Source organism: Lepidochelys olivacea (genome assembly GCF_965140295.1).
Source record: "Lepidochelys olivacea isolate rLepOli2 genome assembly, chromosome: 9".
NCBI classification, from domain to species: domain Eukaryota; kingdom Metazoa; phylum Chordata; order Testudines; family Cheloniidae; genus Lepidochelys; species Lepidochelys olivacea.
The window spans coordinates 30,208,451-30,221,994 of NC_140419.1; the positions used below are offsets into that span (position 1 = coordinate 30,208,451).

Sequence of the window (13,544 nt, forward strand, 5' to 3'; positions counted from 1 at the left end):
CCGCCTGGCCCCGCGGGGCACTGCAGGGGCAGCGGCCTCGCTTTGCGAACGGGCACGTGCGGAGGCTTCCCACCCGCTGGCTGGAGGCCGGGCCGCTTCTGCTGTCCCGCAGGCTCCGGAGCCGGCTCTGCCGCGGCCCGATCCCCGCGCACGGGCCGGCCCGAGCCGCAGCCGCCTCCAGCCCCCGAGCCAGCGCCGCTCCCGCAGCCAATAGCGGGGATGCTGCAGGAGGAGCAGCCGCGGCTCCCATCTCCGCCCCGGGGGTCTGCCGGCGGCCCGGATCCTCCCACTGCCGCTAAGCTCATAAAGCCCCCGCCCGCCCTGGGGCGGCCCTTTGCCTATTGCCCTGAGCGGAGGAGGAGACGGGCGGCCCACTGCTGCAGCGGCTGGAGGCGGAGAGCTCGCGAGGGGGGCTTCGGTGCCCCCTCCCCGGCAGCGCCCCCTTCTCCGCGGCGCCCGGCGCCTCCCGTGGCGCGGGGGGGCGTGACCGGCTGCGGCGGGGCAAACGGGAGCTGCTGGCGGCGCGTCCCACTGGAGGGGCGAAGATGGCGCAGAACGGCAGCAGGCAGCCCCCCAGCCTCCTCTTCCTGCTGGCTCTGGTTCTCCCGCTAGCGCCGCCAAGCCGGGCAGCGGACACAGCGCTGCCCCCCATCCCCGCAGGTGAGTGAGGGGGGCGGGAGGCCGCTCCAGCCCCTCTTCGTGCGCTCCGGGAGGGCTCAGGGCTCATTCATTCATGACCGGCCCCGCTGCAAGAGACACGGGGAAATTGCCCGCCCGGCTGGGCTGCCGCAGGCTCGCCAGGTCCCTTCCGACTCGCGGTGAATTCTCGGCGCTTGGGGGTGTTGCAGCGAGAGGCGAACTGGAAGTTGGAAAGTTAGTTGCCCCTCCCCCGGTGGTGGCTGGATGACGATGATTTATAGGTAGCTGTGGTTTGGTGAGACGTTGAAAACTCTCCGATGGTTCTCTCAGCTTGGCGCTGCTCAGCCCCGTTGTTGAAATGCTCTCCAAGAGCATCGCCAGCTCTGGCTTTGGGCTTGTGCGTTTCAGCGGAATTGGTTGCTCGTGTGTTCTGCTTACTCCCCAGTGCAAGATCCGTCTGAAAGATCAACCTCCTCCAGGCTGGTTGGGTGACTTGCCCTAGGTGACCGCTTTATGCTGAAACAGGGAACTTTTTTAAAAAAAAAAAAATGGAAATGTTTTTAGACCTCCGAAACAGTTTTATTTGGAGGAGGGAGTAGCTCTTTCTTCATGGTGCATGAATATCTACTGATCATGAAAATCCTGCTGGGGAGGAACTATTCAAAGATCTCCCAGTTTTTGAATAGCAAGTGGATAAATAGAGGGTCATAATGTATTTAGCAAACAGTAAGGCAAACCACACAAATATAGACATACACTGGCTGAAAAGCTAATGTCCAAAGCCAGGATCTTCCCCCATGGGGGAAGAGATTTGCCCCTGTCTTCCCCTTTCCCTGTTAAGTAATCAGTCATAGAATCATAGAATATCAGAGTTGGAAGAGACCTCAGGAGGTCATCTAGTCCAACCCTCTGCTCAAAGCAGGACCAATCCCCAATTTTTGCCCCAGATCCCTAAATGGCCCCCTCAGGGATTGAACTCAGAACCCTGGGTTTAGCAGGCCAGTGCTCAAACCACCAGTTCTCCTTCCTCTCCCCCATGAATAGCCTGAGATTCCTGACAAGGTGTTGATGGGCCACATACTTCTTAGCTCCTGGAAGAGCAGATGGTGCCACTCACTGATGACCCAACTTAGTAACTTACATCCAGTGAAGCTACACTACTTTGTTTCTTCATAAGAGTTTTCTCCTAGCGGAACACATTGGAAGGCTGAGCTCCCTCCCTTTCGCTCCAAAGCTTGTTCACGTTCTGCCGCTTGAATCTTGTAATGTTCCAAGAAGCTAGACGGCAGCAAGAAATTCAATCCTTAGTGTTTCAGAGTAGCAGCCATGTTAGTCTGTATCCGCCAAAAGAAAAGGAGTTAGTCTCCAAGGCACCACAAGTACTCCTTTTCTTTTTGCGAATCCTTTGTGAGTAAAACAATAGCAAAAAGAATTTATGCCCAAAACCGGTTGAAAAAGGGGTTGGAAGCGTCTGTCAAAATACTGCCTGTGCTTCCAGGGAGTCACTTGTTACAGGTTTGCTGTAATTTTGAACCTCTCACTGGATTCTTGCATGGGAAAGGTATCCTATCCTGCTAGATGGATTTCACATGGTGATAAAAATAGGTAGAGTCTTGACAAGTTCAAAGCGATAATAAGGTTATTTTAGTGCCTGGTTTAATTCTCTCAGTATGCAGAAGAAAAGTTTTTAGGGAGTGAGTCTTGTAAATCTCACCCCGTTTGATGAGACTGTATCGGGTAAGGTTGTTGGGAGCTTGAGTAATAACTAATGTAACAAAATCTTGTGTTGACCTATACCAGACTGTAGACCTGTGAACCTGCTCATCTGTAGCTTCCTTATATGGACAGTGCTGGCCTTGTTAGCTTGCGATTCTGGCTTTAGTCCTGTTAGTGATTTCCTACAAAGCTGCTCTGTGCACAGTTTATTGCAGTCTGTCAGAGGCTCTGTGTGTGTGTGTGTGTGTGTGCGCACACGCACTGACACTGCTGTTTTTATATTAGTCAGCAGTGTGTGTCAATTTACAGCAAACTGCTTGCATTTCATTCCATTCCAAGTAGACTTCCTATAAAAGCACCTTTTCAAACTGTAATATGTGTCTATTTTATTAACCGAGATAAATAAGTGTTTCAGGGTGGGTGTTAGAGGTAGGATCTCAAGATTTAACGGATAGTTAGTGTTGTACTATGATCTAACAGGTTTCAGAGTAGCAGCCGTGTTAGTCTGTATTTGCAAAAAGAAAAGGAGGACTTGTGGCACCTTAGAGACTAACCAATTTATTTGAGCATAAGCTTTCGTGAGCTACAGCTCACTTCATCGGATGCATTCAGTGGAAAATACAGGGATGAGATTTATATACACACAGAACATGAAAAAATGGGTGTTGTCATACACACTGTAAGGAGAGTGATCACTTAAGATGAGCTATTACCAGCAGGAGAGCGGGGCAAGGGGAGAAAACCCTTTGTAGTGATCATCAAGGTGGGTCATTCCATCAGTTAACAGGAACGTCTGAGGAACGGGGGGTGGGGGGGAATAAATATGGGGAAATAGTTTTACTTTGTGTAATGACCCATCCACTCCCAGTCTCTATTCAAGCCTAAGTTAATTGTATCCAGTTTGCAAGTTAATTCCAATTCAACAGTCTCTCGTTGGAGTCTGTTTTTGAAGTCTTTTTGTTGTAATATTGCGACTTTTAGGTCTGTAAGCGAGTGACCAGAGATATTGAAGTGTTCTCCGACTGGTTTATGAATGTTATAATTCTTGACATCTGATTTGTGTCTGTTTATTCTTTTACGTAGACACTGTCCAGTTTGACCAATGTACATGGCAGAGGGGCATTGCTGGCACATGATGGCATATATCACATTGGTAGATGTGCAGGTGAACGAGCCTCTGATAGTGTGGCTGATGTGATTAGGCCCTATGATGGTGTCCCCTGAATAGATATGTGGACAAAATTGGCAACGGGCTTTGTTGCAAGGATAGGTTCCTGGGTTAGTGGTTGTGTTGTGTGGTGTGTAGTTGCTGGTGAGTATTTGCTTCAGGTTGGGGGGCTGTCTGTAGGCAAGGACTGGCCTGTCTCCCAAGATTTGTGAGAGTGATGGGTCGTCCTTCAGGATAGGTTGTAGATCCCTGATGATGCAATCCACTGAATGCATCCGATGAAGTGAGCTGTAGCTAACGAAAGCTTTTGCTCAAATAAATTGGTTAGTCTCTAAGGTGCCACAAGTACTCCTTATGATCTAACAGAATACTTAACTAATTTGGTAGGGGCGTTACATTAACTAATCCTGGTGATAGCTCTGTGAAGTAGGATTGAACTATTAATTTTGAACAATACTAATAGAAAACAGTTATTTGTATTATGGAGGCTGCCACTTTTTTTAAAGTGGATTCTGGCTAACATGAAGATTAAGAAAATCTGTACTGAAGTATAACAGACTGCTGACTTGGAAGCTGCTCCTTGAGTTTCTTGATCCCAGACATATAGCAAGTTTGTTTGTTAGCTGCAGACTCCAGTTCTAACCGGCAGTGATTTTCCTGAGTTATTCAGTGCACATTTTATTGCCTTCTATTAAGTATGTTTTGCTGCTCAGTGAGAAATAGAACTTGACACGTCTCACTTTTATATCACTGTTATATCAGTCTTGAGCTCAATTTCTAGGCTGCTGGTATTTTGTGGAACAGTATGTAATTTTCAGTGTGTAACACACAATTTTTAAAACATCAATATTACTTACATTGGAAATCATTTGTAACAGGAGTGAGGAAAAGTGGCTGCCAGATGCTATCTTCCTCTATTATTTTCAAACATCGTCTTGATCAAAAAGTCCAATGTCTCATTAATACAGAATTACAAATGTTCATGAAGAGTGAAAAAAAAAAAGAAGATAGTTAACAGACCAGAATTGTGCAGTTTATTGCAGCTAAAGTTACAAGAACTACACTGGGGGGTCAAATCTAGTTAAAACAAAAACTCTTCTCCCTCCATCTCCTCCCCTCTTCCCCCCCCCCCCCGAAAACTCAGCTATTTTTTTCAGCCATAAAAAAAAAAGTGCATAAGGACCATTATTGTCCCAATTGGGTACATAATACTGAGCGAAGTTGAAATCAGTATCTAACTCAGTCCACTCTGTGCATGATGAAGCCACAGTTTGATGTCAAGACATTTCTTGTTGTGTCAAACTTAGTAAATATCTACATCTTGTCATCTAATGTAACCCACCCAAGTGAGTTAGGACACCTGTAGGCTTCAGCAGGAATTTTATGGATTGCAGTGGAGTCTAAAACAGATTTAAGTTGCTAAATCTGGTGTTTAGGCACCTAGGTACCTCGTAGTCTTTTGGATCCTGATCCACAGTTGACTTGCCCAAGATCACACTGGAAATCTGGCAGAGCAGGGAATTGTATTTGGGTCTCCTGAGTGTCAGGCTGCTGCCCTAAACCACTGGATTGCCCAGCAAAAATTACTTATGTGAAAAATCCCTATTTCTGTGAGTAAAGCCACTGAAGTCAGTGTGGGCTGCTCCCATGTGAAATGATTATTTGCGGATGTGTTGGCAAGATCTGGCCCTGAATTAGATTAAAACATGCAGAATGATAACTGACTACTGTGGGTGTGCAGCAGGGAAGTGTGTGTGTGTCTGAAGATAACCGTAAATAAATAAATATGGTTGCTCTTGGAGTGCTGCTCAGAAAAGTTGCTTTTGTGTCACATTTCTAGTTACGTTTTAACTTTAAATATTGTTGGATTAACTTTGAAAGGCTTCCCTGGCAAAATAATTTTGACACATTTTGCAAGCCTTTTATAGCATTCAGGATACGTGACATAATGAGGGTGGAGTGTGTTAACGTGCGTAGTAAGTGCTTTGATGTATGCTAGTTAGTGCTGGAAATTTCAAATCATCTTAGATTTATAGACTAAGACAAGATTTTGCCACCCTTCTTCACGTTGAGAAACAACTTAGTGTGCAACTAGTTCCATTGATTTCATTGTGCAACTTGCAAGTGTGGCGAAAATCTGACCCAAACACACTAATACCAAAGCAGACTTCAGTGGAACTACTCACTGAGCAAGTTTCTACTCCATGTGAGTAAAGGTGGCAGAATCGGCCTGTTTATCACTGAGGCCATGATCCTGCAAGCTGCAATGCACAGGTACCTTGGCCGGCTTGCTACTCATTTTAAGTCAATGGGGCTCTGTGCAAGTAGCTTGCAGGATTAGGGTCTAAATTGGCTGCATGTGTCTCATATGAAGTATTTATTTGCACTAATTAAAATATTTGGAAATATCATGACTAGATCATGTCTTAAGTGTTTTGATTTCTTCTCTGCCAATTTAATTACTCATTTAAAAACAAAAAAAAAATTACTGGACTGTTGGCATTGAGGGACCATTCAATTTATGCAGTGAATTGTGCTATTAAAATATGTTAATCAATATAAATATCCTCTAGTTCTTATGGAACTGTTACTGTTTTAAAGTTTACTTTGCCCAGTGCTTGAATTGGTTACTTTGCATGAAGAATAGGTATGGGCATTGTAAGGGCATCTGTAGGTTTTTTTTTAAAATATTTGATTTTAAAATGCAAAAATAAAGTGCTCCTCAGAATTATGTTTGAGAGGGTCATAGACTGAATGATGAGAGAGGAATAATTCCCTTTTCACTTTAAACAGTGACTTTACTTTTCTGCAGCATAAAAATACCTTGTTTGGTGACATTTCTCTAATGGGAGTGTATTGTAACTGTGTAGGAAATATTTAGATAATAGTTAGATTATGGTTTCATTGGAGGGGGTATATTTAATCATTAAAGAACAGATTTTGATAGCCTTGCTCACATTCAGGAGCACCCTATTCAATGAGTAGATGAGTAGTCTGACTATTCATGGAATAAGATACTACTCAAGGTGAGTATGGGTATCATAATCTGGCCCATATTGATCGGACAGAAGTGAAGCATCTAAAAAGCATAATTCCAAAATAGGTCACTTTCCACCAATAAATAACTACACCCACAATTTTCAGTAGTTACTTGACAATACACTGTTTCAGACACACAACAATATCTTGCATTTGGCTCTTCTCAAAACATCCTGACTTCTTTACACTTCAATATCGTTGTTATAATGTGTATATACATTCCTTTATATTGTTTTGTTGGTTTTAATTCAATATTGTGGCTGTAGAACGTCTTACATGCTGACAAATGTTCAAAAACCTTATACGGAAAATATTTGGCCATTTCATCCTTTTCTATGGAAACCAAAATGAAAGGTGCACAATGTATTGCTGTATAATTTTATTGTAAATTATGATAATTTTTGTGATGAAGCACAGAGTAATTTAAGGCTGATTTCCGAAATAGTTTAAAGCAACAAAATACAACTCTGGTTTGATTAGGAACCTTAAACTGGAATTTTATATGGGAACTATGAACAAAATCAATGTATTTCTTTTTTGATCCACTAGCATATCTTTAACACAACTTGATTTTTTTTTTGCTGTAGAAGCAACTTGGAGGACTTAGTGTGGATTTTTCTCGCAAGTGTGACATGGGGTTTGAAAGATCATGATTTAATGACCTGAAGGATCTTATTGGGAGATGAGAGTTAAAGAATGTAAAGTGTAATATTTTTGTTTGATAGCCGTGCTAATTTCATTCTTTTGACATCACTGTTGTATTTAAAATCTGGCATGAGTTCCTATATTTGTAATTAATGTGAGGATTAAAGCAGAAAAAGTACCATTAGCCTTAAAATCTGAGATGTAAGATTGAACAAGAGAAAAGTGCTAGACAAACTTAGTTTTTCATTATGGGCTAAGTTCAGCATTGAAGTCAATAGGAATGTTTCTATTGACTTCCAGATGGTATAGGATCAGATTCCGTAGGCCTGTCCTGCTTCCATGGAGTTCAGTGGAAGCCAACTTGTGCTCACGAGTAGGAAAAATCAAATTCCACTAATGAAAGCAGTTCCAGCAGGGCCATTCCATGAAATGCAAAAACTAACAAGTCTTTGTTCCATAGTGTGTGTTTAATTTAGAACTCTTCTTATTATAACAAGGTGTTATTTAGTTACTGATCTGGATTCTGACCTTACACCTGTTTTACATCAGCGAACAGTAACTTTAATAGAGTTAATCCTCATTTATAATAGTGTAAGTGAGATCAGAATCAGGCACATGGACTTACTAAAGAATCTCAGTCACTAGCGTAAGGGTGGGTAAGATACAAAGTCTTAGAGGTGGGCTAGATATCCTGCTTTTCTGTGCTGACTTCCATTACAAGAGTCCTGGAGCAAACACTTGCCAGGAGTAGAATGGGAGCAGTTTCTCAATGATGCTATATAAGGACTTGAAACACCATTTGCCCCCCTGGCAAGTAATGTTAGATTTCCCTGGCAAGTTGGGGTTGAGAGCCATCCATTTGTGTAGAATAAAGGAGCTCTTCAGAAAGAAACACTTCTGTCCTGTATGGTTGTGAAGATGAACTTCTTGCAGCCTGTGTAACTGTGTAAATAGTTAAAGCCAGACTTTCTAAAGACCTCAGGGCCAGAATTTCAGGTGCTTAGCACCTACAATTGGGGCCAGATGTTTAAAACTGTTAACAGCCTAGCCGCTCCCAGTGTGAAACTTCTGGCCAGATTTTTCAAAAGAGCTCAGAATTTTACCATTCATTTGGTGCTTAATTGGGAGTGGAACAATTCCGAAAATCTGGCCTATATTGTGGGCGCTGAGCTTTTTTGAAAATGGGAACTGTAATGACTGTAGGGAGGCAGCTTTGTGTGTCCTCAGCTCTGCTAAAGCTCCAGTTCCTCTTTTCTCAAGTAAATACCGACCTCAGGATGGGTCATTAATGCAAATCTCAGTCTGTGACTTCATTGATAAATTAGCTGTAGGGAATTGGAAGAAGGTCTTTGGTAAGATTCTCACTGTTCTGTTTGACCTTGTTTGAACAGGTGGCCTCATAAAGAAATCGCCTAAGGACAAGAAATTTGTTACTGATATTGTAAACAGTCAAAATGGCAGGAGCTGAATAAACTTGCTCACTTGTGCCGCTTATGTCAATTTCAGACTATCCACTGAAAAGCTGTTCTGTTGACAATTTACAAGAATTTCCTCACAGTTGTTTAAGGAGCAGCTGGTTCATGCATTATAATGACATAACATACCAAATAAACTGTTTGTTTTGTTTGTTAGTTTGGTAATTGAGACCTGTCCTATGCTTGCTTGAAACAAACACTTCATTGAGTAGATAGGGTCTGATCCAAAGACCAATTAAGTCAATGGAAAGAATTTCATCCTCTAACACTAGTAGTTGGTTTTCAATAAAAATCAAAGTGGTGAAAATCTTGTGTGAGAGTGGAAGCCAGCCCTGACACGGAGCCAACATTCTGTCTGTGACATCCATTTCATCCATTTAATGACACTAGATTAATTAGTGAACATGCAATTCTTTAATAGGGCTTTGTTGAGTGTACACTCAATGCTACTGGAAAACCACTGTATATGGTTTTTAGAAGATGGGCAGCATCAACTTGAAAATCTAAAATTATTTCTGGAAAACATTTACTACTATTGCAAGTAGAGAAATTTGGCACTCTGGGTACAATTAGTTTCTTTTTTCCTTTTGTTTAGTCAGTCAGCTTTTTTCAGTTGTTTGAAGAAACAGGGAAAAGGAAAGGAACCTAAACTCTTAAACCATAAAAACTGGCAGGGATATTCAGGGGTGGATGTAATACCCAACAGTCCTTTTATTCTGTGTTCGCACTTGCCTAGTTCCGTGGAGCACTACTCTTTCTTTTTTTTTTTTTTTTTTGGGGGGCGGGCGGGGGGGAAATGCCTACACTCCAATAGGTTTCAGAGTAACAGCCGTGTTAGTCTGTATTCGCAAAAAGAAAAGGAGTACTTGTGGCACCTTAGAGACTAACCAATTTATTAGAGCATAAGCTTTCGTGAGCTACAGCTCACTTCATCTGAGGAAGTGAGCTGTAGCTCACGAAAGCTTATGCTCTAATAAATTGGTTAGTCTCTAAGGTGCCACACGTACTCCTTTTCTGTTTACACTCCAATAGTGATTCTTGTGTAGACATACTCAGATTAGCTTTATCTAGCTATCTTGAGGTACTGGAGCAGTGAAGCTGTGGCAGCATGGGCTAGTGAACTGAGTAATTACCCGGAGTTCTGGATGGGTTTGTACAGCCTGCATTGAAGTCTATACGACTGCAGCTTCACTGCTTTGTAGAGAGACTAGACAGCAAGTGTGAAAAATTGGGACGGGGGTGGGGGGTAATAGGCACCTATATAAGATAAAGTTCCAAATACTGTGACTGTCCCTATACAGTCGGGACATCTGGTCACCCTGCTGCTATCCAATATTTTTAAATCAGCCCTATGCTAGCAGCTTATTTTCTGTATAAGTCAAGGTAATTGTTGTAGATTTCCTTACATTTTCCAGGATATGCTCCAGAAAAAAATACTTGATTTGTAACACCGATTACAAAATGTAACTCTCAAATACACAGATTGTATCACAAAGAAGCTATTAAGAGTTTTCCTTATCAATCTTTACTAGTCTCATCATAAAGTTCTGGGTTATTTTGAGTTTTGAATTCTATTCAGTAGTTTCAAAACCCAAGAATCACTTCTTTGTGCCACGTTGGTTTGGATTTAATAGTACATTCAGTGGTTGCCATTACCCTTTATATTTACTGTTGTGTTTGCGAGACAGAACATTTATGAGAGCAACAAAAATAAAACTGTCTAATGTGTCATGCTTGAAGGAATCTATCAGGAGAAGGTGCTGGCTGTGCAGATATCTTGGTTATAAGCACAGTTATGGACTTACGAACCAATTATCCATTCCAAACTTTTAAAAAAAATACCTCTGTTCAAGGCCCAGCAGAGGGGGGAGGTAGGGAAAGTTCACCAGCAGCTTTTTCTAAATAAAAGTACTAAAAATTCTGGGAGTGCAGGTATCTGAATTCTGAAAACAATTTTTATTTATTTATTTTACTTTTAGACTGCCGCTTGATGTAGATGACCAGGTGGAGTTCCTTTTTTTTTTTACAGGTTATTAGCTGCCTTTCTGTTCCAACTCCTGTGGATGCAAAAGTACAATAACAAAATAACAAAAGTAGAATAACAGAGTCAGGACTCTTAATAATTTCAGCTGTTTCCTGCTTCCATATCCATGGAAATGAGCATCCAACTGGGGAGCGAACAAGGGTTTAGAGAAACTTTTTTTTTTTCCCTCTGTTTTCATTTTCTATGGAAATTGGATCAGAAAGGCAGCTGTAGGAATTCTTAGCCACTTTAAGCTATTGGTTGTGACCTTAGAGTACTCGGTACCAGGTTTCAGAACAGTAATTTAGAATATTTAAATGAAGGGGAGGGGAACCTATTAATTTGTCTGATCTTCCAGTGAGGGAGAGGATGAGCTAGCAACTGCAGTAGAACCTCAGAGTTATGAACACTTTGGGAATGGAGGTTGTTCATAATTCTGAAATGTTTGTAACTCTGAAAAAATGTTATGGTGGTTGTTTCAAAAGTTTACAGCTTAACATTGATTTAATACAGCTTTGAAACTTTACTATGCAGAAGAAAAATGCTGCTTTTAACCATCTTAATTTAAATGAAACAAGCACCGAAAGTTTCCTTACCTTGTCAAATCCTGTTTTAAACTTTCCCTTTATTTTTTTAGTAGTTTACATTTAATACAGTACTGTACTGTATTTGCTCCTCCCCTCCCCGTCTCTGCTGCTGCCTGATTCCATATTTCTGGTTCCAAATGAAGTGCGTGGTTGACTGGTCAGGTTGTCACACTGGTGTTCATAACTCTGAGGTTCTACTGGAATACTTTATATGCAGGACTAGCTAAATCTTTTTCCCATTTCAGGGATCTGAATCTTCACTTACATCCTCTTTGACGCATCCTACAGTCTGGAGAGTGACGTATGCCCTATTACTCAGGGAACACTATAGTGAGTAAGGGCATCTATATGGATGGCTGGTCCCTCTGTCCAACTTGCATGGTTTCCATCTTCTGTTTGGTGCCATGCAGTCAAGCCCACCTGCCCCGGCTTCAGCCTGTCTCCTCTGACACACTTGAATAAGTCCAGCTGGAGGTGCACCAGGGCTAAGGCAGGCTTCCTGCCTGCCCTGGCTCCACATGGCTCCCAGAAGCGGCTGGCATGTGTGGCTCCTAGGCTCAGGGTGGCCACGGGGGCTCCGCTTGCTGCCCGAGTGCCGGCTCCGCCGCTCCCATGGGCCGGGAACGGTGGCCAGTGGGAGCTGCGAGGATGGCGCCTGCAGGCGTGGGCAGTGAGCAGAGCTCCCCGGCCCCTTTGTTTAAGAGACGGACGTGCCATCCGCTTCTGGGAGCTGACTAAGGTAAGCACCGCTTGATTGGAGTCCGCACCCCAAACCTCCCACACACACCTTAATTTCCTCCTAGACCTTGCACCCCTTTCCCCACGCCAACCCTGAGCCCTCTCCCATGCACCAAAACCCTTGGCCCTGCCCCAGAGCCACACCCCAAGCTGGAATCCTCAGGTCCTCCTGCACCCCAACCCCCTGCCCTAGCCCGGAGTCCCCTTCTGCACCTTGAACCCCTCATTTCTGGCCCACCCCAGAGCCCTCACCCCCTCCTGCACTGCTGCCCCAGCCCGGTGAAAGTGAGTGAAGGTGGGGGAGAGTGAATGATGGAGGGAGGAGGGATGATGTAATCTGGGGGTGGGGCCTCAGAAGGGGTGGGGCTTCTGGGCAGGGCAAGGGTGTTTGGTTTTGTGCAATTAGAAATTTGGCAACCCTAGCCCAAGCTCCAGGACCCTCCCACTTTGCAATTAAATAACCTGTTAACTTGAGCCCTGCAAACCCAAGTTAGCTGTCCTGGGCCAGCTGTGGGTATCTAATTGCAGTGTAGACATCAGCCTGTGTTTGTCTCCATGGCTGTGCCTTCTCTCCCTGGAGTCTTAGGCACTCTTCTTCCCCCATTCCCTGTCTCTTGCCTTCTAGCCACTTTTGGCAGGTATTTGTGCCTCTTTGATTTACTCTGCACCCAAAAACAGAGGAATATAGATCTAAAGAAGTTGCCAGTTACACAGCTGTAATTCTGTTTTGGGTTTACATAGTCTCTAGAACCCTAGGGGTGGAACTATATTTCTGTAATTGTAAATCTTTAAAACTCTATGCAGTATGTGGCTCAGAGAGCCATTATCCCTTTTGTACTTGGGGAGAGTACAAGCATGTCTGTGTCAATAGGTCTACAAGATTTGGATCTAAGAATTAAACCTCAGTCATCATATGGTAGCGAACGGTATTCCAGGTCTTGGCTGCTCCTAAAACAATTCTGAAAGTGTCCACAAGCACTGGTGCAAATCTGTGTCTCTTCATTCAATAAAAATAAAAACCATGTGGGTCAAAGACTGGCAAAAGTCTAGCTAGTCACACATTGTTTGGCAGGGGGCTTGGGCGGAGGACATTGTTACTTAAACTTGGCAGAACGGTTCCTGCTTTAGACCTTGTTGGCTAACCTTCAGCCCAAAGCAAACATTCTGAATTATAGTTCTGACTTCTGAAAACAAAAATTTATGATGGGAATGTTGTCAGATCCTTGATTTATGGCAGCCCAAAAGTCAGTTATGTAAGGGAAATTAGATGATGATGTAAAATGTTCATTAGGAATCCTAATAAGTTACAAAGACCTTTGTATGCAACCTTGGCTTTGTCGACATGACTAGCAAAGTGTTTCCTTATTGGTAAAGTTATAATTTGCATTTAAAAATGAGCACATTTGCCTCTGGAGATACTGTGTCAGCTAAATGCTGAGTGTCTCTCAGTGGTTGTCTCTGGAAAGCAGGTCTGTTTTATTAATGTAATTGTCAGACTGCCCTCTATAGTAACA

At 43.2% G+C, this 13,544-nt stretch overlaps 1 protein-coding gene across 2 annotated transcripts in view; it reads left to right on the forward strand.

Annotated features, from left to right (window-relative positions):
- Positions 1–320: 320 nt before the first annotated feature.
- Positions 321–13,544, forward strand: part of PLOD2 (procollagen-lysine,2-oxoglutarate 5-dioxygenase 2) — a 74,044-nt gene continuing 60,820 nt past the window's right edge. For both annotated transcript variants that reach the window (XM_084638701.1, XM_084638702.1), the window contains exon 1: positions 321–660. In XM_084638701.1, the coding sequence (XP_084494827.1) occupies positions 546–660 (115 nt within the window). In that variant the 5' untranslated portion in view covers positions 321–545. The remainder of the gene's footprint in view (positions 661–13,544) is intronic.